This window comes from Pongo pygmaeus, chromosome 12 (assembly GCF_028885625.2).
Source record: "Pongo pygmaeus isolate AG05252 chromosome 12, NHGRI_mPonPyg2-v2.0_pri, whole genome shotgun sequence".
NCBI lineage: Eukaryota > Metazoa > Chordata > Mammalia > Primates > Hominidae > Pongo > Pongo pygmaeus.
In genome coordinates, this window is record NC_072385.2 from 108,994,422 (window position 1) to 109,021,965 (window position 27,544).

General features: G+C 41.6%; 1 protein-coding gene across 3 annotated transcripts in view; it reads left to right on the forward strand.

The window, feature by feature from the left end:
* DNAJC27 (DnaJ heat shock protein family (Hsp40) member C27) overlaps nucleotides 1–15,337 on the forward strand; it is a 30,276-nt gene extending 14,939 nt beyond the window's left edge. The window contains exons 4-8 of one of the 3 annotated variants that reach the window (XM_054475696.2): nucleotides 925–1,089; nucleotides 1,733–1,855; nucleotides 7,358–7,518; nucleotides 9,434–9,533; nucleotides 11,219–15,337. In XM_054475696.2, coding sequence (XP_054331671.1) covers nucleotides 925–1,089; nucleotides 1,733–1,855; nucleotides 7,358–7,518; nucleotides 9,434–9,533; nucleotides 11,219–11,224 — 555 coding nt within the window. In that variant the 3' untranslated portion in view covers nucleotides 11,225–15,337. Of the gene's footprint in view, nucleotides 1–924; nucleotides 1,090–1,732; nucleotides 1,856–5,268; nucleotides 5,357–7,357; nucleotides 7,519–9,433; nucleotides 9,534–11,218 lie in introns of those variants that run through there. The other 2 variants (XR_008500636.2, XM_054475695.2) reach the window with 2 other exon arrangements.
* Nucleotides 15,338–27,544: the final 12,207 nt, after the last annotated feature.

Here is a 27,544-nt window from a genome sequence, read left to right on the forward strand (position 1 = left end):
AAAAGAACATATAATATATGGCCTCTGTCGGGGTTCCTTCTGGAACTTTGTCCCGGAAACCCCATCTGTCAATGCTGCTCCTTAACTTCTCTCTGGCTCTAATGTTTGAGTATGCCCATATTTCATGCTGCCTTTTCCCACATTTGGAATGAAGCCCAGAGAATGAATGCAAGGAAGGAAGGGGAAGGTGTTAAATAGACATTGTTTTTCAGGCACCATGCTAAGTACTTTGCCTGCATTATCTCATTTAACCGTCATAATAACCCTGTGAAGTAAGTAGTATTATCCCCATTTTACAGATGAGGAAACTGAGACGCAGAGAGGTTAAGTGACTTGCCCAAGATCACACAACTAGTAAGTAAGTGTGAACCCAGATCTGTCTGACTCCAGAGCCTGTGCTCTTTTCCATTGTATTACACTGAGGCTCTGAGTTTGGAGTTCTAAAGTTGGTGTGCAGACCCGAGAGTCAGGGAAGCTCTGCCTAGCACCCTGGGGGAAGCCAGCTTTGGGATGTGATTTATAAATGGCTGTACCCATTGCTGACACTTGTGTCATTTTTGCCTTAAGTTCTTTTGAATTGCTCACTCACCTTCCTAATTCTTCCTAAGAAGAACTTTATATAATTGATATTCTTTTAAGGTCTACTAATAATTAAAGACTGATTGCCTCTAGGGAGTGGAACTGGAGGTGGGACGGGGTGGGGCAGGAGGCTGTTTTCCGTTGTAAGTCCTTCTATGCTAATACATTTTTAGAATGACATTACTTTGATTCTATAAAAAACCCTCTAAAGACCAGTACAAACAGATACAATAGCAAACACTAAGAATACACAGAAGAACACACTTTGCCAGGTTAATGACTGTGAGATACATTCTTATAACATCACAAAAACTACCTTTTGTGTATCTGTCCTTTTATTTGAAGGTTCGAAATGAGTTTTACAAGGACACACAGGGTGTGATACTGGTCTATGATGTTGGGCAGAAAGACTCCTTTGATGCCCTCGATGCATGGCTGGCAGAAATGAAGCAAGAGCTTGGACCTCATGGAAACATGGAAAATATTATATTTGTAGTTTGTGCCAACAAGGTAACCCCTCTGGAAATGGTGTGTTCAGGTTTCTAGGGAAAGAGTGGAGCTTTGAGTGTTGGGAAACAAAAAGAAAAGAAAAATTCCTTATTGTGTAATATGGAAATCAATAACCTTTCAAAACATAATGTCCCTAAGACAAAAACAAAACAACACAGCAGCCTAAAACCTGCTATATCAAAATTTGTATACATTTTTTTTTTCTGGTGCCATATGTGGGGAAGGATGTTGGTGACTGAGTGGGAGCAATGGGTCCTAATAATCAGACTCTGACCCGACTGGAGTAGGGGCATTAATTAGGTGATGTGGACTATGGAAAGGTGTGAAAAGCAGACTATGGCCCCAGCGGTATGGCAGATGTCATGAAGCCAACTTTCACAGAACTGAGTAACAGCTGTTTTCCCAAGGGATCAGGTGGGACATTGCAGCAGCAGGCACTAGTCCTATTGACATAGAATATCAGTCTACATTCAATATTAGGTTTTGTTTCTGTCCCTTTGGTCCTGGTAATTTTACACACTAGTGCAGGCATTTACTAAGAATAGCTTTGCCTTAGTAAAGGAATGACAGAGCCCCTCACTGGGTCCATTCTAGTAGGACAAGGTTGTAATCTTCTCTCTGCCCCCCGCCCCTTCTATTTCAGATTGATTGTACCAAACATCGCTGTGTAGATGAAAGTGAAGGACGTCTTTGGGCTGAAAGCAAAGGGTTCCTGTACTTTGAAACTTCAGCACAAACTGGAGAAGGCATTAATGAGATGTTCCAGGTAAGCTAGCATTTTGTTGTTTTAAGGTTTGTGTCAAGGCCACTGTGCCAATTTTCAGTTTAAATTATAGGAAGCAAAAAAGTAATAGGAATTTCTCGTTAGAATAAGCTCTTTCTTTTCAAAGAATCTAGTGAGATAGAAATAGAGAAAGGGGGAGAGAAAGGAAGAGAGAATGAGAATGAGTGATCTGACTGCTGTCTATTTTAGATGAGACTTAGCTGATCACCAGAATTACCTGAGGAAATTCTTAAAATACATACTTCTAGGCTTCAGACCTACTGGAAGCTTATGTTGCGATGGAGCCCAGGAATCTATATTTTGAAAAAGCTCTCTCTCCAGACGATTCTGAAGATCATCAAGTTTAACAAAAGTTATTATACACTGCTTAAGCAGGACAGAGATTTTCTTCAAAGCTACCTTTGGCTAATGGTATTACATTTATATGCATAATCAAATAGAAGCATTACTGTGGCAAAATTGCCTTGCCACAGCTAGTATAATCCTATATTGTAGCCCACAGGGGTGCAGTTAGAGAATAGGAGACTCTCAGTATAGACTCCAGCCAGTCACACATAAAAATAAGGCCTCGCCAATCAAGCAGGAAATAGAGGGAGGTGCTCACATCACAACCTGAACAGATGGCCACTTTAAAAAAACCTACTCATCTTGAGTAATTTTAAGGGAAATAGGCTATTTAAAACAATAACTTATAAAGTCAGCCCTTAATTATAGATACATTTGGAAGTAAGTGGTAGCATGAATAATGTAGTTTTCTTCTTATGAATATATCTGATATTTTGGGAAATTTTAGCATTTCAAATAATGTAGTTACACTATAAAGAGTTGTTCTTAATTATTGAGTGGGATTGTACTTAATCTTTTATGCTGAATTTCCTTCTCACAAGATGTCACTCCTCCTACTAGAAGACAGATTTCTTCCTTGGCTGACAGGCTGAATTAAGCAAAAGTATTTTCTATTTCAAGATCAAATAAAGTTGATGCTGGTTTGCCATGCTTTCTATTCTTTTGAGTACTTGGAGCTATGTGACTTTGTGCTTGTATGTGTACAATAATGATACCTAACCATTTGAATAGTACTTCACCATTCTGAAGAAGTTTACACATTTCATCTCATGGAGACTTATAACAACAATGTGTGGCAAGTATTGTTATCATTTCATATATGAGAGCATCTAAGGGTAGTAAAGTGATTTGTCCAAGGGACATACTTGTTAGAAATGAAATTTTTTTCAGCACTTTAGAGACGCTGGTCCATTCTCTTCTGGCCTCCGTTGTGTCTCATGAGATGTTAGCACTCATTCTGACTCTTATTAATCTCTGTACCTAATGTGCCCTTTTTACCCCCAGCTGCTTTCAAGAGTTTCTCTTTTCTTTGGTTTTCAGCAGTTAGAATATGATGTGCCAAGATGTGATTCTCTTCATTTTTATTCTATTTAGGATTTACTGAGTTTCTAAGATTGGTAGGTAGGTGTTTTTCATCAAATTTGGGAAGTTTTCTGTTTTGTTTTTGTTTTACTATTATTTCTTCAGATTTTTTTGGCCACATTCTGGCTCTTTTTACCTTATTGGCCTCCAATTACATGTATATTAGACCATTTGATTTTGTCCCAGAGTCCCTGAGGCTATATTTATTTTTCTTCCATTTTTTTGTGCATTTTTCAGATTGCATAGTCTCTGTTGATTTGACTTCACCACTGACAATCTACTGTTAAACTTACTGAGGGAAGTTTTCAGCTGTAGAATTTGCATTTGGTTCCCAGTATAGTTCTCAGTTCTCTATTAGATTCTCTGCTCACTCATTAAGAGTATATTTTCCTTTAATTCTTTGAATGTATTTTTCTTTACGTCTTTGAAATATTTATAATAGCTGTTTTACAGTCTTCATCTGCTAAGTCCAACATTTGAACCATCTTGGGTTCAGTTTCTATTTACTACTTTTTTTCCTGACTATGGATCACATTTACATGTTTCTTTGTATGAGTATAAGTGGTTTTTGATTGAACCAGACCTTGTGGATAACACATTGTAGAGACTCTAGATTCTTTTATCTTCCTCAGAAGACTGTTGATTCTTTTTTTTTTTTTTCTTTTCTTTTTTTGAGACGGAGTCTAGCTCTGTTGCCCAGGCTGGCAACAGATCTCGGCTCACGGCAAGCTCCGCCTCCCGGGTTCACGCCATTCTCCTGCATCAGCCTCCTGAGTAGCTGGGATTACAGGTACCCGCCACCATGCCGGGCTAATTTTTTGTATTTTTAGTAGAGACGGGGTTTCACTGAGTTAGCCAGGATGGTCTCGATTTCCTGACCTCGTGATCCGCCTGCCTTGGCCTCCCAAAGTGCTGGGATTACAGGCATGAGCCACCGCGCCCGGCCTGACTGTTGATTCTTGATTGAAGAATGTTTAGTGTTGATTTTTGATTCCTCAGGAGGCAGTTTAATTATTGGCAAATTACAATGAACTTGTGTTGTCTTGTTTTTTTGCCTTAATAGCAAGGATTTGAAGGACGTTCAAAGTGTTTCCCAAGCCCTTCTAATTTGGCAGGACTCAGCTTCCAAATTCTGTCTCTTTTGCAGATCTTGTCAGCTCTTGGTTTTAGGTTTTGTTAGGATGAGTCTATAATTTTTAGGGCACAGCCTTTCTGTGGTGCCTCGATAGATGGTGGGGCAATTAATGAGGGATTAAGGCAATATCTCCACTCTGACAAGGCTAAACCCTGCTGTTCCCAGGATAGCTCTTCTCTAGCACCACTAGACCTCACGATATTGGTTTTGTTCTCAACCCCATAGTAGCTGTTATCTGGTAAGCCTTGAGTGATCTCACCCTATGCATATATAGCCCAGCCTTTGGCCACAGACTCATGAGAGACCCCCATATGGACTTGGTGCCCAGCTCTGCACAGCTCTCTCCTCTCCAATGGCCTGCTCTGCAGAGTCTAGCCACCTCCTCCTTAGCTCAATGAGACTTGTGTCTGCTCAGACTCCAGCTCTCTGTGACGTGGTCAGGAAATGGACTCCAAGCAGACAACCAGGTGATTGGGGGGCTTATCTCTCAGGGAGCCATCTTGCACTTGCTGTTGTCCACTGCCAACAGTTTTTTTTCCAGTTCGATAGTAGTTGATGGCAGGAAGTCTAGTCCAGTATTCATTACTCTGTCATGGCTGGAACTCAGACATGAAATTTAAACAGGCTTTGGTCTGAATCCTAGTATTCTATAGCCCACACTATGGCTTGTCTCCTATAACCATGTGTGTGATGAATGAATCCTTGTGCCCTCAGAAATCTATGAATATTCATACTTCAGGTTAACTCGTAGGCTAGAAGACAGTCTTACTGATACACAACTAGCAAACATCCGTGAACTGTGATCCCTTTTATGTGGCTTTTATCTTTTTAGATACATCTTGGATAGAACTAATGGATAAATTAGTCTGTTTAAAAAAAAAAAAAGCTAACAAGAAGAGAATAATTACAGTAATGTATAAGTAAGTACTTAAAAGTAGTGCTTTCCTGCTGGTTCAATTTAATAAATATTTTCTTTATTTCCTATCTACTCAATAGACATTTTATGTCAGGAAGTAACTTGGTTTTATCTGATTGATACTGTTAACAGAGAGAGCAATATTAAGATAGACTAAAGCCAAGCTAATACGTCTTGTGTCTTGGTCTCTAGTGGTATTCCTTTGACACCCCTTTTCAGACGTCAAGGCTTCTTGTTAGGTTACCAAGTTGATTAGCTAATACTAGACATAAGAAAGGAGAGTCTAAAAGAAAGATAAAAATTTTAGAAGATAACAGGAACTATAGAAGAATCCAAAAAAGAAGAGGAAAAGATTTTTAAAGAAATTAGGAGGAGATATGTCCATTGAAAAGTAGCTGTAGTGTGGTAAATGAGTATTATTCAATAATAATTACAGTGCACCGAACATGAAACATGAGCAGGGTCAAAAAAGCTTTCACCTAAAAAAAATCAGAAAAGTGTAGCCAGGTGCAGTGGCACATACCTGTAATCCCAGCTGCTCAGGAGGCTGAGACAGTATCACTTGAGCCAAGGAGTTTGAGACCAGCCTGGCCAACATAGAGAGACCCTGTCTCAAAAAAAAGAAAAAAAATTGCAAAAATGGGCAAAGAATATGAGGTTTGCAGAAAAAGAAAAGGCCATAAGCATTTGGAAACATACCCACTTTCACTTCTAATTAAAGAAATGCAAATCAAACTATATTAGATATATATCAGATTAGTAACACTTAAGATGTTTGATAACTGTCAGTGTTAATGAGGGTATGGAGAAATAGGCACTCTCTCACACACACAGTGATGGGAATGTAAACTGGTACAGCTTTTTTTTAACAATGGTTGTCAGACTCAAGAATTAAAATGCGCATATACTCTTGCTCAACAGTTCTGCTTTTAGGAATTTATCCTAAAGCAGTATCCCCACAAGTGTACAGAAATATATACACAAAAGAAAAATTTACTGAAGCACTGTTTATAGTAGCAAAAAAACTAGCAACAACTGACTTGTCCAAGAATAGAGAGTTGGTTACACAAATTATGGTACAGCTACACAATACAATACTGAACAGTCATTTAGAAGAACAAAGAAAGTCTCTACATGTAGCTGTAGAAAGATTCCAGGATGTATTATGTGGAAAAAAATACAAGGTGCTAAGATGTGTTTAGTCTGATCTCCTTTAGTACATGTTGAAAGAGTATGGATCTGTGTATATACTGGCATACTGATGGTAAATTTTTCTGGAAGGATGCTCAAAAAAAATTAACAATGGTTACCTCCAGGAGAGGAACTTGAGGAGTAGAGAGACACAGTTTTCATTTTACACTTTTCTGTACTATTTGAATTTTTCTAACAATGTTCATCTATTACTTTTGTTGTTTTGGTTGGTTGGTTGGTTTTTGAGACAGGGTCTGTCTCTGTCACCCAGGCTGGAGTATAGTGGCATGATCTGGGCTCACTGCAGCCTTTACTTCCTGGGCTCAAGCATCCTCCCACCTCAGCCACCCAAGTAGCTGGGACTACAGGCGTGCACCACCACACTCGGGTAATTTTTGTATTTTTTGTGTGTGTGGAGACATGGGTTCGCCATGCTGCCCAGGCTGGTGTCAAACTCCTGAGCTCAAGCAATCCGCCTGCCTCAGCCTCCCAAAATGCTGGGATTACAGGCGTGAGCCACCATGCCCTGCCCATCTGTTACTTTTTAACTTCAATTGTGGTTATCTGAAAGTAGGATTATTAGCCACTTCAATTTTATTCCTTATACTTTTTATGTATTAAAATATATGAATATATATATATATATATTTAAATGGTATAAAAGAAAAAAAATCTTCCAAAGTGTGTGTATTTGCTTTATACATGACTTCTAAGAGTTGCTGGAATATATTAAAAGTCTTTTAAGTTGATGCTTAAAAGGAATTCCTATTTTCACAAAATCATTTCTACCCTGGGTTGTGTTTTCTTCTTGTAGACCTTTTATATATCCATAGTTGATTTATGTGAAAATGGCGGGAAACGCCCTACCACAAATAGCAGTGCTAGTTTCACCAAAGAACAAGCAGATGCCATTCGCAGAATTCGAAATAGTAAAGACAGTTGGGACATGCTGGGAGTCAAACCTGGGGCCTCAAGGTAAGCGCTCTGCGATACTTAGTGCTGACTTCTATCATAAAGAAAGACTCCATCACCAAAATTATAGGCGCAGTATATCTTCTTCCAGTTGGCTGGAAATACGAAGATGTATGAAAATATATTAAAATGACTCTGTTTCACTGAATTAGCTGAATACCAAAGAGACAAAATAGAGGGCACAGTTGCCTGGTGAGAAAACTGTGTCATGTATGTGCATAAACACTTCATGAAATGGTATGCTCTGCTTTCATCTGTGTGGAACAAGAAGAGCCTTGAAGCTAATGTAACCTTAAAAAAGAACTAACAAAAGAGAATTCTTCAATCATAGAATGTTAGAGGAAGAAAGCATGTTGACAATCAACTTGTACAAACATTTCATTTTATAGGTGGGAAAACTGGGATTCAGTGAGATTAAACATGTTCAAGAATCCCAGGAGTTAGTGGTATAATTGGTTCTTACCCTGGAACACTGTATGTTTGACTGTCTCTGTCTTTGTCTCTAAAGCCCTGCAAGTTCGTCATCTGTGTGTGTATTTGTTTATTTTATTTTATTTTTTTATTTTTATTTTTGAGACAGAGTCTCACTCTGTCACCCTGGCTGGAGTGCAGTGGCGCGATCTCAGCTCACTGAAACCTTTGCCTCCTGGGTTCAAGCAATACTCCTGCCTCAGCCTCCTGAGTAGCTGGGATTACAGGCACACGCCACGACGCCCAGCTAATTTTTATGTTTAGTAGAGATGGGGTTTCGCCATGGTGGCCAGGCTGGTCTTGAACTCCTGGCCTCAGGTGATCCAACTGCCTCAGCCTCCCAAACTACTGGGATTACAGGTGTGAGCCACCACACCCAGCCCTCTGTGTGTGTATTTATGTTAATTATTTTAGTCAAAAGAGTTATTTAAGAAAAAAATTCCATCACTATTCTTTGTTGCTTGCACAAAAATTAAATTATGATTCATTATGGTTATGCAACTTTCAATGGTCTAATTCTACCATTACGACACATATTGTAGTGTAGTACAATATGCACCCAGACTCCCCGCACATACTTCACCCTTCCTACTTTTTCACCTTGATTCTCACAAAAGAAACAAGTATGTCTTGAAATTGTCATGTCAGCACCCAAAGCACTACACATCTCTTCTCCATTCTGACCTCACAGAGTATCTTCAAGTCCAGAAGGAAAGGGGAAGGGAAGGGGAAAACTGTTATTGGGCACACTCATTCACCAGGTGATATTGAGGATGCTTTAAAACTGTCAGGGAATTCAGATGACCTCATGTGTAGGGCACAGAGTTTATCGGGATCTTTTTTTTTTCAGTGCTATACTCTTTGGCTTATTGTAGATTTTTACTGAGTTTTGAAATTCGAAAATGTGAGTCTTCCTTTTTTTTTCAAGATTATTTGACTATTAAGGATCTGTTGTAATTCCATATATATTTTAAGATCAGCTTCTCCATTTATAAAAAAAAAAAAAGCCAGTAGGGTTTCAGTAAGATTGCACTGAATCTGTATATCTGTATCTTTTACATTTCTTTTTAGACCTTCATAGTCTCTTTCTGAATTCTTCTGTGTCATCTCCAAGGGATACTGGCTCTAAACTTAAGAAACGATTACTTTATCTACTTGTTAGTAGACTTAGAACAATATTCATTAAGAAAGAAGAAACTTAGAGTTCCTTATGTATTCACTTTGGTTAATTGAAATTTACTAGAACTTACAGGCCCCTATAGGTTTCATATCCTTAACCAATAGAAACATGTGCTTCCCTTACCTTTATTCCACTGGGCCTAGCAAACTAATTTTATATGGTACTAAGTACATTTGGGAAAAAACCTTAAAACATTTTTATCTTAAGTTACAGAGAGTTTGGGTATTTGTTGAGTGTTAACTGTGTTTACTGTTCTTGAACTTTAAGAAAATCTTCGTCTTCAACAGAATTGATGTATTTGTTACATCTTGAGAGTTTCTCCTGCTACCTGCAAATCTTGAAAGGCACTCTTAGTGCAGAGGACCAGGTATAACTGCTGACCCCATGTGGACACCCTCTCTCGGGAGTTAGAGTGGCTGGAAGGGCCCTTCCCAGAACTCCCTCGTGGGGAAGAGGGAGGATGCTCTACCTTCCTCAAGGACACGGGGTCTTTGGGATAAATAAAAATTCTTACAATTCAAATTGCTTCAGAGAGGGAGAATGTCATTCTTGTTAGCGAATTATCAGAATTACACATGTAGAAAAACAACACGCAGGGCACCAGGAAGGCCCCCCAGAGTATCCTTATGAAAGAAGGAGGTTCTTGCTAGAACAAGAAAATTCAGGACCCCTCTAAGAGCAGAAAGCAGAAAAGGCCCTAGAATGTATGCCTAAGACTTGGAGAACTGTTAACATGACCCTATGACCTCAGTCTCTCCAAGCTGATACATAAAACTTTCCATCCTATGATGGAAAGGTATCACAGCCACCAGTATCTGCACACCTATGATGGAAAGGTATAAAAGGCCATCTGATTTGGAGAGCCACATTAGAAATCCTTCAATAAAAAATAAAGGAGAAAGGCTAGGGCACTTGGTAAAGCACCATATAGCTTATAGGATCACTGGAACCCTGAATTACAAAAGGAAGGTGGGAAATAAAACCATCTGGTAGAGACAGAGCTTAATCTGACTGGGGAGTGGCTGGGTACTTAGGGCCCTCTGGGAGGCCTGACACCAGAGGATGATGCCCAGTGGGGACAGGGACAGATGTGTCCAGGCCCTTCCCCAGCCAGTTTTGGCTCTTTGAGGAGCTCAGAAGCCTGCAGCTCTCTCCTGGAGCGCTGCTGGTTTATGGGAACCACCGGATTGGAGAAGCACTGCTACTGCTCCTTTCCTCTCTGGATGATACTGATCTCTGTCGTGTTTCTTCTTTGGTCTCGTGAGCTCATTGTCATTCTGGGCTACCCCTTTCCAGCATCCCTTGCTTGCTCAGTGGTGTCACCTTCTTGGGCCTCAGATTCCTCATGACCTTGACCCTGGAGCTCATTTCAGCCCCTTTCCTTTCATCTTCTCCTCCCGGATATTCAGCTCATCATCCACTTCTGCCATTTATTTCTTTATCTTTTATCTTCCCTTGTTTCCTTCCACAAATACCTTAATCTAAACTTGTACTCACTCATGCCTGGGTTATGTAACAACCTCCTGTATCCTAACTTTGAGAAACAGTTTTCCCAGCACACACTTGTCATGAAACACCTACTGTTGTGATTGTTTATCAAGCCCAAGTGTTGGGGTTGTTTTGCTTTCCGTCTGTGCTGTGTTCAGGCTCCATTCCAGGCTGCTGTTGGTTCTCTCCCAGAACCCCTTCTTTCAGAAGGCAGCTCTGGATGCCTTCCCTGGTGCCCAAGCCCTTATTCTCAATCAGCAAAGATACGCTGAGTGCTTGTGAGGTGCCAAGTACTGCCTGTTTTCATCTGATTATTATTTTACTAAGTGTTTTGTTAGCATTTATATACTTTTTGCATTGTGCAATAATTTTTTCAATTTGCGTTATATGTTACATATTATTTATTGGTTGGTTGTCTGTTTTCTAGTCCTTTAATCCTGCCTTTGAGAAAGGCTAATAATTTAGGATATGTTCACTGTAAGAGATACTATGTGTGTCCAAACAGCTAACATGCAGTGGGTTGGGCTGACTCTTACTAACATAGATCTTGGCTTCTTTTCCCAGGGATGAAGTCAATAAAGCGTATCGGAAACTTGCTGTGCTTCTTCACCCTGACAAATGTGTAGCACCTGGCAGTGAAGATGCCTTCAAAGCAGTTGTGAATGCTCGGACAGCCCTCCTGAAAAACATCAAGTAGAAAGTAGAGAAAAAAGCCACATGTGGGACTGAAATGCAAATAGACTTTCCCTAGAGGTGAAATAACCAACATGGAGTTTTCCTTCCCAGAATCTCACTGCTCTTTTCATTCATGTGTTGTCATTTGTATATCAGTAATTCAGGTGCCCATTTCATAGACATTTTACTGAGAAATAACCTGCATTTGTATGAAGTGAAGAGAACTGAGCGTCACTTAACACCCTGTACTTCATTTCATATTTCTAGATAATTCTGATTTTTTTTCTCATTCATTTGTCAGCTCTGTAATTATAGTATCCCTTAGACATTTCACTTGGGGAAATCCACGAGGTTCCTGGAGGGAGGGAAGAGAGGACAAGAGGACCCTTTCACTTTTTCTTTTTTACGGAATTCATCATCAGAGAAGAAAATAACAAAAATGGAAGCAAACAACATCAGAACCCCTGTAAGTTTGGTGTGACCTTACAGACAAGTAGCTGCTTTTACAGTGAGTTCCTTAGGTGGTATTTTAACCATGGATCTATAATGATGACTCTTGGCAGCCCTTTTGGAGTTTGTAAAATGAGGTGATACAGTTCTGAATTGAGCATTCCTTTATGATATTCACTCTGTTCCTCTTCTGCAGCCACCAGTGGGAGAGACAAGCCAGTCCTAAGAGAAAAGGTGGTGGCAGCCACAAATTCTAGGTACACTGGCTGCTGCCTATCCTGTCCCTGGATCTGAGGCCTTTCCCTTGCCATAGAAATGGTTGCTGGTAGCAGTAGAGAGCACTGTGCACCTGGGAATGAGGAATCAGGCCCCAAGACAGAAGTACTTGCAGGAGGCAGCTGCAGTAGTATCCGCCTGTAGTCCCAGCTACTCAGGAGGCTGACACAGGAGGACTGCTTAAGCCCAGGAGCTCAAGTCCCACCTGGACAACATAGTAAGATCTTGTCTCTTAAAGAAAAAAAAAAAGGTACTTGGAGGTCACACTTGAAGATTATGCACATCAGCAGAGGAAAAGGCCAGCCAAGCTTAGGGCAGGCTTGATGCAGTAGGAGAGACTCCTTATGAGGCTGAGCCCTTGTCTTATTGCCAGCCTTTGCCACAGGCAGGTGAGAAAGGCAGGGCCACTCCTCAGCAAAGTTGGCCTCTTCTGCACTCCCTCACCAGTGTTGTTTCTTCCTTTTTTCCCCTCTTCCCCTTCCCCTCTTGTGTTTTTTCTGAACCCCACATCTGCCATCATTTCTCTCCTCTAGAGTCCCTGGCTTCTGGCCACTGCCTCCTCCCTCTTCTAAGCCTTGGCCTGAACCTGGTTGACCAGAGGCAAGTGTGGATCCTTTGGGTGGCTGTCAGGGGAGATCTCAGGGCCTCTGTTGGGAGGAATCTCTGTAATTCCTGCTTGGGCTCCAAATTTCTGAAGAGTAGTATTTTTAAACTGTAGCTTACAAAATACATTCTCTGGCCACAGTCTCCTCCTTGATATACAAGGGATGGATGAAGTTCATGTATTAGGACTGGCACTCCTTACGGTGCTTATAGAACCAGTCTCACCACTTGACTCATTACGTCGTCATTCTTGTTACATCACTCATACTTTTAGCTGCAACCACACTAATTCACATTTTTATATACTTTCAATTAGCTGTACTAATTGGGGCTTGAAAGTATATAAAATCTTCCTATCCTGTGAATTTTAAAAAGCTATCCCATATCGATTGCCAAAGAGCATCTACCTTACCACCTAAGAAGAAAAGCCACTTTCTTCCAATCCAAGCCCACTGCAGTCTTGTGGATTTTCCACACAGCAGCTTTTCACTGTATGCCTGTACTCGGGCTGCACTGAGCTTGTCTTCAGGAAACCAGAGCATTGCTTTATCATAGCACTTTTCATCTTGGTAATATCAAAACAACTTTTTAAATGAACTGATTGATATATGTTATTTCTTGCGAGGTTTTCCTCTGGCCTTTAACTGGCTTCTGAGGCTACAGAACTCCAACCCAGAGTTCTTCGGGACCTAAATTTTGCTTAAGGAAGGCCTTTATCATGCTGAAAGCACTCAGACATGTCTGCCCTCACAGCAGAATCTGGAAGTCATATGAATGAGGGATCGTGCTTGGTAGCGTCAGCCCAAATTGACACGACAACTCACTGAATGTGTGGCCCTCTATGAAAGCTGGTGCCAGTTATCATCACTGTTATTAAATACTAGATTGGGAACCTCATTCAGCCGTATTGCACAGATGAGCAATTATAGCAGAGAAAATTCATTAGTGCTTCCACTCATATCCTTATGTGTGAGTTGGTGAAATTTAGCCTGAGCTTGATTCTTAGGTCTTGAGACTCAGTTTCCAACACCTTCATTATTAATGTTAAGAATGGCCATATACCACTTCATTTACGTAAAAGGAATAAAATAAGCAAGTTAAGCTTCAGGGTCCTAGAATTTTTCTGATTTCTATAATCCTTCAGCAGAATATTAAGAAATAAAGCATGCTCTGCAATGGAAAGGTTTTTTTGGCACTAACTTCATGCAAAATTTCACAGACATCTATGCATTAATTTAAATTCTTGGTGCAAATGTGTGCTTTGTAGTTCAACCTTATTAAAAATTCTTCAGCCAGTTAGGATTTCAAAATACATTAGTGAGAGTAACAGCTAGCAGAATAATTACAATGGCTAAAACGTTTTTATAGAGAATCTTGTTTTTCAAAAAAGAATAAAAAGTTTGAATAGCTATTATTAAAGAAAAGCCATGTCTTCAACATCTGAGTCACCAAGAAGTAACACTTTTTAAACTTGTTAGAAATCCCTGGAGGCATTTCAAATTCATCTTCTAACCTACCTAAGCACTTTAAGATACAGCCTCCTTCTGTTCCTTTGTTCCCCTTCATGCCTCCTTTTGAATTGATAACTGTCAATATTTCTTTGACTTCAGCATTGTCATTTTATTTCTGTTTATCAATGTGTCCTTAGTTTTCTTAGCCTGTTAATTTAAAAATCCAGACTTGGGGGTCATTGTGTTGCTACCCAAGAGAAAATGCTACAGTTTTATAGATTGCACATCATTCTTTAAGGCATACATTTACCTCAGGAAACTTACTCTAGTATGTTCTCATATATTGAATTCTCAACTAAGTAACTATTTCTTTATACCTATAAACTAGTACCTAATTCACTGTTAGTTAAACGAGCCATAGATAAGGCAGCTAAACTTCTGAAAGATAGCCAGAGTAAGTAAGCAGCCACTGCAAGCTCTGAATCAGTTTAAAAAAAAAAAAGTAAAAAAAAAAAAAGGAGCTGCGCCCCATTGAACAATGACAACATCACAAGGGGAAGGGAGGGATTTTGCCAAAAGTTAGAAAGGTGGAGCTGTAAGCCATGTGCATGTTGCCTTTGACAGTGACAGTGCCCCTCTCACAACTAATTCCACTAGGCATGGGAATGTCACCTCCTTTGCCACTGTACCCCATCAAGCTTACTCTGAATCAAAGGTTTTGTAAAACTTTTGAAAATGAACTTAGCTGCAAAATATAGCTAACCACTTTCCATTGCAAGCTTTGCAAAGTGAAGAGAGGTTCATACTTCTCATAATTGGTATTTAGCACAATTGTAAGACACAGTTTTACTGTTTGTACATTGTTTTTTTCCGTTAAACTTTTCTAGAGAAGACAAAAGCTTACACTCGTGACATGGATAAGTGAGATGGTGTCTAATGAGCAGTGCAATATTAGGCGGTGCAATAGAGGCCCTGTTGGCGAGATGAGTTTTGCTGGAGAGCTGGACAGTGTTGGTTAGCTTCCTGCATTGATTGCCCCTGGGCGTTCTTCCCCCTTAACTGTGAAAGCAGAGTCTATAAATGAACTCTTTGCTCTTACAAGGTAATTTACATATTTTCTTTCTGTTGAAATAACTGAAAATGTTAAATCTACCAGTTTATGTCTTGTAAACAGAGTGTCATATGTATTTAAGTTGTGTATTTTTATAAAGTAAAGCCAAATATCAAACACTGGTCTGTGGGCTGCATTTATTTGTGGAAACACTGGTCTTTAATGGAAAACATACTAAGCTAGAAGCCAATCCAGTTCCTCACCGACTGTGACCCTCAGTAAGACATTCCTGAGAATGGCCCACCCTTCTTTCAGGGGAGCTACTCTGTCCTCTTCATCCTGCTAACATGGTCTAAGAGGGAGACGTTCAAAATGTTCAAGGTTTTTTGTTTTTTTTTTTTTTTTGAGTTGGAGTCTCACTCTGTCACCCAGGCTGGAGTGCAGTGGTGTGATCTCAGCTCACTGCAACCTCTGCCTCCTGGGTTCAAGCAATTCTCCTGCCTCAGCCTCCCGATTAGCTGGGATTACAGGTGCTCGTCACCACACCTGGCTAATTTTTGTATTTTTAGTAGATTTTTGTAATTTTAGCCATGTTGGCCAGGCTGGTCTTGATCTCCTGACCTCGTGATCCACCTGCCTCAGCCTCCCAAAGTGCTGGGATTACAGGTGTGAGCCACTGCTGAGCCATTGCGCCCAGCCTCAAAGTTCAAGTTCTTTCCCATGTTTCATCCCTGGTCACAGACACCAGTCTACAGGACAGGAATGTGACCCCAAATAGGTCACATAGGTGTCCTTCCCTAGGATCTCTCCAACTGAAGCTAGGAAGATACTTTCTCTCAGGAAAGGAAGAAGTCCCAGTGATGGCTGACAACCTTGATTCCAACCTCACAGCAAAAAATTGAGAATGAAGCAGACATCCAGCGAGAGGCAGAGTCCTGATGGTTTTCAGCCTTGCCTTCTAGTCCTTGAGGGAGGGCCCATGAGCTTGTTTGTCAAGCTTGTCAGCCACCTCAGAGTCCTTCCACTTGTTTACTGCTTCAGTTTAGTTGGAGTTTGCTTTCTGTTACCTGCAGCCTAAAGAATGTTAGAAAATAAAAGCCAACAAGGATCATAAGCAGGGATGAGAAAGCTATGGTCAGTAACATTTAACAAGTGTAACATTTTATTTATTAAAATATATCCAATTACTTAGTTTTTCTCAACTGGAGTCTTTGGCTGCTTTTTAAACCAATAACCAGTTGTAAATGGAAAAGAAGAACTGGACTTACTTAATTCGTTTCAGGGTCAATTTAAGATGCAAAATTTTAGTTTTTTAGTTTCCATTTGATCCATTGCCTATTGAGGGCAACTGTAATTTCTTAAATTTTTAATCAGACTTTATTGTTAAAAGTGTTCATTCACCAGCCAGGTGCAGTGGTTCACGCCTGTAATTCCAGCGCTTCGGGAGGCCGAGGTGGGTGGATCATGAGGTCAGGCATTCGAGACCAGCCTGGCCAATATAGTGAAACCCTGTCTCTACTAAAAATACAAAAAAATTAGCTGGGCGTAGTGGCGGGCACCTGTAATCCCAGCTACTCTGGAGGCTGAGGCAGGAGAATCCCTTGAACCTGGGAGGCAGAGGTTGCAGTGAGCCGAGATTGCACCACTGCACTCCAGCCCGGGCGTCAGTGCGAGACTCCGTCTCAAAAATAGATATATACATTCACCATGTATTGACTGAGCACCTACCATGTGCCAGTACCTGTTCTAGGCACTGGAGATCTAGCAGAGCACAAAAGTGACAAAAATCCCTGCCCTGTGGAGCTTATAGTCTAGTGTCATTTTTTAAAATTTGTGTTTTGAAGTTTCTTTTTTTCTGTAATTTATTTCTGAGGAAGCAAGTTTTCATTTTTTAGAAATCTTCAAGGTATACAATTTCAGAATTAATACTCATTGCTACTATATACTGAAGATCATGTAGGTTGTTAAATGCTTTTATTTTTTTGAGAGCGCAACCATTATCATTATGCCAAGCTCAGTTTTTCAGGTTGGCCTAAAGGAAATAGTTCCAGCTGGGTGCAGTGGCTCACACCTATAATCCCAGCACTTTGAAAGGCCAAGGTGGGGGCAGGAATCACTTGAGGTCAGGAGTTCAAGACCAGCCTGGCCAACATGGCAAAACCCCCGTCTCTACTAAAAATACAAAAATTTGCCGGGGGTGGTGGTGAACACCTGTAGTCCCAGCTACTAAGGAGGCTGAGGCAAGAGAAGTGCTTGAACCCAGGAAGCGGAGGTTGCAGTGAGCTGAGATCATGCCACTGCACTCCAGCCTGGGTAACGGAGTGAGACTCTGTCTCAAAATAAAATAAAATAAAATAATTAAATTAAAGGAAATCGTTCCAACCTTTAGTTAGGGATTTCTTTATATACAAGTTTGTGTATTTATAATGAAAATATTAACAAATTCTTCTAAAGCAGTTGAAAATTGAGTTCATTTTAAGGGAAAATATCTAAAATCTAAGTTTGTTGTTTTAGTTATATAAACCAATGTGTACCTATAATACCACCTCGTTAAAATTCTGGTCAGTTGACTGTTCTAAATGCTATGACTTTAAGAAAATGTCTCCTTGCATCCAAACACAATTCATTGGTAATTATAAAATCAGCAGCTGTAACTCATGAACGCATTTGTATTAGGAAGAGAATGTAAAAATCTGCTATGATTGAGAGAAATTAAGATGAGCAAGTCTTATGTCCTCAGATGTCAGGATGTAAACATTCTGCTAGTTTTGGAGTATGAGAGAATGAAAAGTTAATTGAATAAATACTGAAGAAAGAAAGGATCTTAGTGGTTCAAAAGGAAAATAAGGCCAAGTACGGTGGCTCACGCCTGTAATCCTAGCACTTTAGGAGGCTGAGGCGGGTGGATCACCTGAGGTCAGGAGTTCGAGACCAGCCTGGCCAACATGGTGAACCCTCATCTCTACTAAAAATACGAAAATTAGCTGGGAGCGGTGGTACATGCCTGTAATCCTAGCTACTCAGGAGGCTGAGGCAGGAGAATTGCTTGAACCCGGGATGCGGAGGTTGCAGTGAGCCAAGATCGCACCATGCACTCCAGCCTGGGCGACAAGAGTGAAACTCTGTCTCAAAAAGGAAAAATAGAAGAAACTGTCTCCCTTCTGACTAGCAGGGAGCAAACAGAAAAGCCCCAAGTCAGTGGTTGTCAACTGCTTTTTTAGTGACTGAACCCTGTATTTCTAGTAAACTCCAACATGGGACCCCTATATATTAAAGAGCTAAAAGCAACATTTTATTAGGACAAATCTGTAAGTTCACATTGGTAATGTCACCCCTTCTAGAAGAAGCAAATAGGCAGTTGTGCCTCCTGAGGAAGATGGCAGGGTTTAGATCTAAGATGGCAATCTCTCCTGCTCACAGATGCTGGTGGAGGAGAGCACCTTGCCCAAGAAAATGAATCGTATTCAAGGAAACTGGGTTAAGAGCTTTTGCTGGGCCTCGTGCTGAAGGCAGTGCTAGGCAGAGGCTCTGTTTAATGCTGCTTCCTGATGAAATTTTAGCTATGAGGGAAGGTACTCCGACATTGTGCTGTGAGGCAGAGAGCTAAGCTGCTCTTCCAAAGAAATGAACAAGACTCCCAGAGGTTGGGGACTGCCTAAAGGAAGAGAAAGACTTGATTAGATGGGGTAGAAGACTGGGGTCTTGAGAAGGGTAGTTAGAAAGATGCTAGATGGTAGAAATTATGAGATATTAAATAACCTTAGAAAGATAGCCAAAGAGGGCCGGGTGCGGTGGCTCACACCTGTAATCCCAGCACTTTAGGAGGCTGAGGCAGGAGGATCGTGAGGTCAGGAGATCGAGACCATCCTGGCCAACATGGTGAAACCCCGTCTCTACTAAAAATACAAAAATTAGCTGGGCGTGGTGGTGCATGTCTGTAATCCCAGCTACTTGCGAGGCTGAGACAGGAGAATAGCTTGAACCCAGGAGGCGGAGGTTGCAGCGAGCCAAGATCGTGCCACTGCACTCCAGCCTGGCGACAGAACAAGATTCCAGCTGGAAAAAAAAAAAAAAAAAAAAAAAGTGAAAGAATTGAGTACAGTGAATGGAATAAATGTTAAAAAAAAAAAGAAAAGAAAGGAAGATAGTCAAAGAGAAGTTCCAGAAATAACCAATGACTCTTAAGAACATGGATGTCTTTTATTTTTATATTGTTATCCCCATTTTATGGATGAGAAAACCGAGGCTCAGAGGGGTTAAATGCCTTGCCCGAGATCACACAGGAAGCTATTCACGCCGGGAGAGGTGGCTCACACCTGCAATCCCAGTACTTTAGAAGGCCAAGACACAGTGGATTGCTTGAGCTCAGGAGTTCAAGATCACTCTGGGTAACATGGTGAAATCCTGTTTCCACAAAAAACACAAAAATTAGCCAGGCGTGGTGGCACACGTGTAGTCCCAGCTACTCGGGAGGCTGAGGTGGGAGGATGACATGAGCCTGGGAGATCAAGGCTGCAGTGAGCCATGATTGCACCACTGTACTCCAGCCTGGGGGGCAGGGGGAAGAAGCTATTAAAACCCAAGACTGCCCATTTTCAGAACCCAGCTTCTCACTATATACTATCAGGCTCAGGATCCAAATTTTAAAATATTCTGCTTCCCACTCATAAGTCATATTGTACCTGCTTTACCAGGTTGCTTAGATGGACATAAAGAGGTGTGTGTATATATATATATATATATATATATATATATATATATATATATATTTTTTTTTTTTTTTTTTTTTTTTTTTTTTTTTTGAGAGGGAGTTTTGCTCTTGTTGCCCAGGCTGGAGTGCAATGGTGTGATCTTTACTCACCACAGTCTCCGCCTCCTGGGTTCAAGCAATTCTCCTAAAGAGGTCTATATATTTTTAAAAGATCACCATAGACAATTTTCCTCATCAAATCCTGCATGTATGCAGAGGAATGACAGAAACTTCTTTCTGAGGTGTGCCCAAACCAAGAAAGAGTTAACATGAGTGCTTTAGAATATAGAATTTGGTGGATGTACTTATTACGTTTTCTTTTCTTTCTTTTTTTTTTTTTTTGACACAGAGTCTCACTCTGTCACCAGGCTAGAGTGCAGTGGCACGATTTTGGCTCATTGCAACATCCAACTCCCTGGTTCAAGCAATTCTCCTGCCTCAGCCTCCCGAGTAGCTGGGATTACAGGCATGCACCACCACGCCCAGCTAATTTTTGTATTTTTAGTAGAGATGGGGTTTCACCATGTTGGCCAGGATGTTCTCGATCTCCTGACCTCGTGATCCTCCTGCCTCCGCCTCCCAAAGTGCTGGGATTACAGGTGTGAGCCACCGCACCCAGCCTATGTTTTCTTTCTTTTTTTAAATTTTTTTTTGAGACAAGGTCTCACTCTGTCACCCAGGCTGGAGTGCAGTGGTGCAATCTCGGCTCACTGTAACCTCCACCTCCTGGGCCTAAGTGATCCTCCTACCTCAGCCTCTTGAGTAGCTAGGACCACAGGCACATGCCACCACACCTGGCTAATTTTTCCTATTTTTTGTAGAGACAGTGTCTCCCTGTGTTGCCCAGGCTGCTCTCAAACTCCTGGGCTCAAGCAATCCACCTGCCTTGGCCTCCCAAAGTGCTGAGATTACAGGCGTGAGCTGTCATGCCTGGCCACTTTTTTTTTTTTAATGAAATTTTAAACTCTTACAGGACCTCTGATGCCTCCAGAATGGCTTGAAAATCATGTCTTAAGGGACCTCCACCCAAGCCAGGAACTGAGAGTTAAATAACCTATGAGGCAGGAGACAGGGAGAGACCCACTCTAAGGATTTTGTTTCTGAGTGATTTTCATATTCCTAACATTCTTTTGTCATAGTTAAAACCCAGGACGCTCTAAAAGGGCTGTTTCCTACCCCATCCTCACCCCCAAACGTGGCCAGGCATTTTGTGTTAGAATCACTAGCACTACACAAGGAAAAGGTGGTTTATATTCATCAAACTCTAAAGCTTGTCCCTGGGAAGTGTAATTTAGGGAATGGGGTTAGGATAGTTTCACTTTTTGTCCAATCCTGTCTATATTGTTTGAGTTTTCCCAATGAATGTCAACTACAGTGTACTTTGGTCATCTAAAAAGCTATACAAAACCAAAAACTAAGCATAGCACCAGTTTTTTTTAAGCTCACTCTGAAGCTGTTTGTGGGGATCTCTTACAGTATGGTGACTCTAGGCTGTCATGAAATCCTGCTTCTTTACATTAGTAGAAATTTCAGACTACAGGGAAAACAAGCTTTTGATCACTTAGAAGTTCTTCAGAAAGCTAACATAGCAATCAGTGCTCCCTGGCTGGGATTTCAAATCCACTTAAGGTAGTTACATATCCGTAAACTCCACTCTCACATAACACAGCAGCAGCAGAATTGAAATTAGAAGACTTGGGATAGAGTCTTATCTCTCCTGTTCATTAATAGAGTAGCCTTGGGCAAGTGGATTCACCTTCTGAGATTAGGTTTCCTCTGTTATTAGATGAGGCCATTTAATTAGATAACACCTGAGGTCCTTTTTAAAGACCATTATTTTATGAAATTTTTCAAAGCCAGTAAAAACTAGGTTTCCCAGGCTTCTTGCATGTAATTCCACTGCAACATTAACTGAGAGTTTAATAATCTAAGAACAGGTGGGGATGCTGGGAGAGACCTACTCTTTGGGGGGATTTCTTCGACACTCCCCACCCCTGCAAAAAAGTGAGAGGAAAAAATAAAAATTAATTTTTAAAATATTAGCGAATTGGCTGGGCGCGGTGGCTCACACCTGTAATCCTAACATTTCGGGAGGCCAAGGCGGGTGGATCGCCTGAGGTCAGGAGTTCGCGACCAGCCTGGCCAACATGGCAAAACCCTGTCTCTATTAAAAATACAAAAATTAGCCAGGAGTGGTGGCAGGTGCCTATAATCCCAGCTACTTGGGAGGCTGAGGCAGGAGAATTGCTTGAACCCGGGGGGGCGGAGGTTGCAGTAAGCCAAGATTGTGCCATTTATGAGCCAGGATCATGCCACTTCACTCCAGCCTGATCATAAGAGCGAAACTCCGTCTCAGAAAAAAAATATATATATATATGTGTGTGTGTGTATGTGTGTGTGTGTGTGTGTGAATTAGGCTTTTCCTAAAGTTTAGAATAGCAGGCATTGTTGAACCCTTATTTTTTTAAGCAATTATATACAGAGATACATATAGATTTTTTTTTGAGATAGGGTCTCCCTCTGTTACCCAGGCTGGAATGCAATGGTGTGATCTTGGCTCACTGAAGCCTCCACTTTCCAGGCTCAAGTGATCTTCCCATCTCAGCCTCCTGAGACTACAGGTGCATACCACCACACCCAGCTAATTTTTGTATTTTTTTTTAGAGACGGGATTTTGCCATGTTGCCCAGGCTGGTCTCGAACTCCCGGACTCAAGCAATCCACCTGCCTCAGTCTCCTGAGGGACAGGGGCTGTAGGTGTGCACCACCACGCCTGGGTAAGCCCTCTTTTATTTTAATTAAAGAAAAACCTTAAATTCTTACTACATGAAATAGTGATTATGGCATCTCATTTCACAAAGGTTTGAGACGAAATCACAGGTTTGAAATTTTCAGTAGTATGGGTATGGTGGCTTACGCCTATAGTCTCAGCACTTTGGGAGGCCGAGGTGGGAGGATCACTTGAGGCCAGGAATTTGAAACTAGCCTGGGCAACGTAAAGACCCTGTCTTTATAAAAAGTTAAAAAATAAAAATTTAAAAAATTATCTGTTTGCGGTGGTGTGGTGGTTTGGGCCTGTAATCCCAGCTACCCAGGAGGCTGAGAAGGGATGATCACTTGAGCCGAGGAGTTTGAGGCTGTAGTGAGCCATGATCATGCCACTGCACTCTAGCCTGGGTGACAGAGTGAGATCCCAACTCAGAAAAAAAAAAAAAAGAAGAAAAGAAAAGAAAGGAAAAATGTTTCCTGGAAAAGAGCTAACCCTGACTTGATTTTGGTGGAGGTGGGAGAAGCAAAAAAAATTTTTTTTTCAGTAGCAAGTCCATAAGATACAGATGTTCAAAGACATTCTTTTATGAAATAGGAATTATCTTGGCTCCCACGCTCACATTTTCACCAAGGATGGGAAAACTTAAAATTTGCCTCTTAAGGTAAGTTAGTCACTTCCGGTTTTAAACACAAGTAACTCAAGATTAAAACTCAGTAAATGCAAGATCATCTCCCCCTCACATTTCTGCTCCCCTCTTTCCCCCCAGGGGAGATCTAAAGTTGGGGCGGGGGTGCCTCACCTCTCGTCCTGGCCAGGAGAAACGTTTTCTGTCCACTTGCTATCCCCTACCCTCACGGCCTTGGCTGCCTCTAGCTGGTCCTACTGGTCGATCTCCCACTGATGTCATTGGTCCCTCCGTGGCCTCCAGACTGGAGGTATGAGCACTGGTCCTCCCAGTTGTCCAGGCTGGCCCTAGGCCTCCCCTGCTCTGCCCCCTGCCCCCTGGAGGGTTGGTAACTCTGGGCCACTTTCCCCATCCCAGCCGTGAGGCCCATCCCCTCAGGCCTCTCTTCCAGCCATCACCAATCTGAGGCTCTGGTGCCACGTCAGACCCAATTTCATGCCAGGCTCCTCGTGGAAACTGCAACTGCCACCTCCCGGGCTGCTTCAAGTTTTCTACTAGGCCTGAGGAGTGACTGGTGTGCTGGCAAACTGGCTCCCTTGGGAGGCAGCTGGGGGAAACCCTGATTTGTAGCTTTTGCTTGATTCCTATAGTATAAATACTCACTATGGTTGATTTCAAGTTGAGGAGAAATAACATCACCGACCAATAAGATCTCACAAGCTGTGACAGCAAACTCTGGCTTAGCACTTTGTTGACTCCAGGAAAGGGGGAAAGTGAGCTTGGCTCTAATGCAGCCTCCAGCAACCAAGCTTTCCTCCCACCCCTCAGGAACCTTCCTTCTGATCTCAACTCCTTAACTACATTCTTAGTGCTTGGGGTGGGGATGATGTCTCAAAGTCTTCTCTCTCATAGGATTCCTCACAGGGCACTTGAGGAGGCACTGAGGATGTTGACTGATGACAGTATTTTAAAATATTGCTGTTAGGCCGAGTGCGGTGGCTCATGCCTGTAATCCCAGCACTTTGAGAGGCCAAGACAGGCAGATCACCTGAGGCCAGGAGTTCGAGACCAGCCTGGTCAACATGGTGAAACCCCGTCTCTACTAAAAATACAAAAATTAGCCAGGTGTGGTGGTAGGCGCCTGTAATTCCAGCTACTTAGGAGGCTAAGGCAGGAGGATTGCTTGAACCTGGGAGGCAGAGGTTGCAGTGAGCCGAGATCATGCCATTGTCCTCCAGCCTGGGCAACAAGAGTGAGACTCCATTTAAAAAAAAAAAATATATATATATATATACATATATATATATATATACATATATATATATGTATATATACACACACACACACGTATCTGTTAAAGGCAACACCACACTGTTTTTCACTATCAGAGGCATAAAGGCAACTCACCTCTTGTGATTTTCTCTGTAGAGCTGATGAAGTTAACCAATGCCCCAAAGCTCCTCAATCTTGCGCCAGGGAGTATCCCTTTCATATTGCCAAGGAATGTTTAATGGAGCAACATTTGGGGTTTTGTAAAGTGTATTTATTGGGATGGATTTGGCTGAAGTCTAATTAATTGATGTCATGGTTTAAAGTTGTATGCGGGAAGACCTGACAACTCACTAGCAGTCTGCAATCGGCATTATTAGTTGGTATTCAGTCTTGAATAGTCTTTGTTGCCCTAGGAGAGAAGCCTCATTTTAGAAAGTATACGATTCATTGCAACAAGGACTTATTGAGCACCTCCTATTTGCAAAGCACAGCAGATGTGCAGGACAGTGATTTTCAAAGTGGCCTCAGCATCACCTGGGCACTTGCACATCCCTGGCTGGGCGCGGTGTCTCACGCCTGTAGTCTTAGCACTTTGGGAGGCCAAGGCGGGCGGATTACCTGAGGTCAGGAGTTTGAGATTAGCCTGGCCAACATGGCAAAACCCCGTCTCTACTAAAAAATGCAAAATTAGCTGGCATGGTGGCGCGTGCCTGTAATCCCAGCTACTCTGGAGGCTGAGGCAGGAGAATTGCTTGAACCCAGGAGGTGGAGGTTGCAGTGAGCTGAGACTGCATCACTGCACTTCAGCCTGGGTGACACAGCGGGACTCTGTCTCAAAAAAAAAAAAAAAAAAAAAGAGGGCAAATTTAGAAAGCAACTTCTTTTTCTGCCTCCTCAAACACCTACTTTATGAAGCTTTCTGTTGCCTAAGGATAATATCCACGTTCCTACCATTTATTGAGCACTTACTATAGACCAAGTACTTCCTGAGCAATGCAAAAGCATTCTATTTGAATCTCACAATAACCCCTTAGGATACATATTTTATCCCTATACTTTGCATAAGGAAAAGTGCTTAGAGAGGGTAAGTTAGTTATCTAAGACTACTGTAGTGGCTGCATTACGGTCTACCAAAGTTGGGCCCACCTAGAACTTCAAAGTGTGACCTTATTTGGAATAGATTCTTTGCAGATGTGATTAAGGTAAGGACCTTGAGAGGAGATCATCCTGGGTTAAGGCAGGCCCTAAATCCATTGTCAACTCCAAAGAGAAGAGAAGAGAAGAGAAGAGAAGAGAAGAGAAGAGACAGAGAGGCACACAGAGAAAGGGAGGCTTAGTGAAGCCAGAGGCAGAGCATGGAATTTTAAAGCCCCAAGCCAAGGAGCACCTGAGGCTGCCAGCAGCCACCAGCAGCTAGGAGAGAGGCATGGGCTGGATTCGTCCTCAGAGCCTTCAGAGGGAAACAGCCTTGCCAACACCCAACACATCCCAATTTTGGACCTCTGACCTTCAGAAGCATAAGCAAATAACTTGTTTTAAGCCACCCAGTTTGTGGTAATTTGTTATGCAGCCCTGGGACATGAAGGCAACCATTGAGCTGTTGCAAAAGTGGGACCTGGATTCAAACTAGGGCCTGACTTCAGAGCCCATCCCTATCTGATCTCCTTCCATCGGCCGCCTCTGTGTTTCCACCTCTTTACCCTCTCCCGTCCTCTGGGCACGCTGAGCATGGTGTTCTCTGAACACATCATGGTACACGGCCTGTGCCTTTGTCATGCTGCCCTTGACCCAACACTCCCTCCCTCCCCCTCTGTTCACCTGGAAAACTCTCACTCAACTTTTACATCCAGCTCCAACAGCTCCTTTTTTGAAAGGTTTTCAGGAGTCTCCTCTGCTGGCCAGGCATATTTAGTAGATCTTCTCCTCAGGAGGGCAGGGTCTCCACAAAAACCTGACCTTTTTAAAAATCTTTGTATCTGCAGTGCTTAATAAAAGCAAAATAAATATTTGATGAATGAATGAATGAACGAATGGCCTCTGTTGCTGAACTGCGAAATAGATTGCAGATCCCTCAACCACATCATTCCCAGCCAAACGAAAAAAGTCACAGAATACAACTGAAAATGTTGAAAACAGGGGTCTCCTTGAGAGTAAGGAAGCAAGAAAAGTGGGGGTACCCTTAACAGCTAAATGTATTTCTCATTAGCTGATCGAATCTTGGTGTAACTTTCTCAATGAAATGTGTTTAACTAGTTCCCTGATTTATAAAATCTCCTAGGAAAATGACTAGAGTTGGCTTTGTTGGGAATCAGACCTGGCCTTTGAGGGGCGCCAGAGCCAGCACTGTAGATGGCCCATCCACTAGCTCTCCCTTTTTCTTTGCTGGAAGGGTCCTAATGTGTTTACGTGTCTCTACCTCTACTGCATGGGTCAATTGTAAACCAAGAATGATTGAAATTGTCCACAGTGGTACCAGTTCTATTGCCAGTGTTAGTTTGGCAGTGGGTATGTGACCCTACTCTGGCCAAAAAGATATAAGGGAACTGGGTGTGGTGGCACATGCCTGTAGTTCCAGCTACAAAGGGTGGCTGAGGTGGGAGGATCGCTTAAGCCCGGGAGGTTGAGGCTGCGGTGAGCCATGATCACGCCACTGCACTTCAGCCTGGGTGACAGAATGAGACCCTGTCTCAAAATATATATATATATATATATGTATATATATTTTTTATATATGTATATATATTTTATATATATGTATATATATTTTTTATATATGTATATATATTTTTTATATATGTATATATATTTTTTATATATGTATATATTTATATATGTATATATATAATATATGTATATATATTTTTTATATGTATATATATTTTATATAAATGTATATATATTTTATATATATAGTATATATATTTATATATATATTATATATATATACACACACACACATATATATAT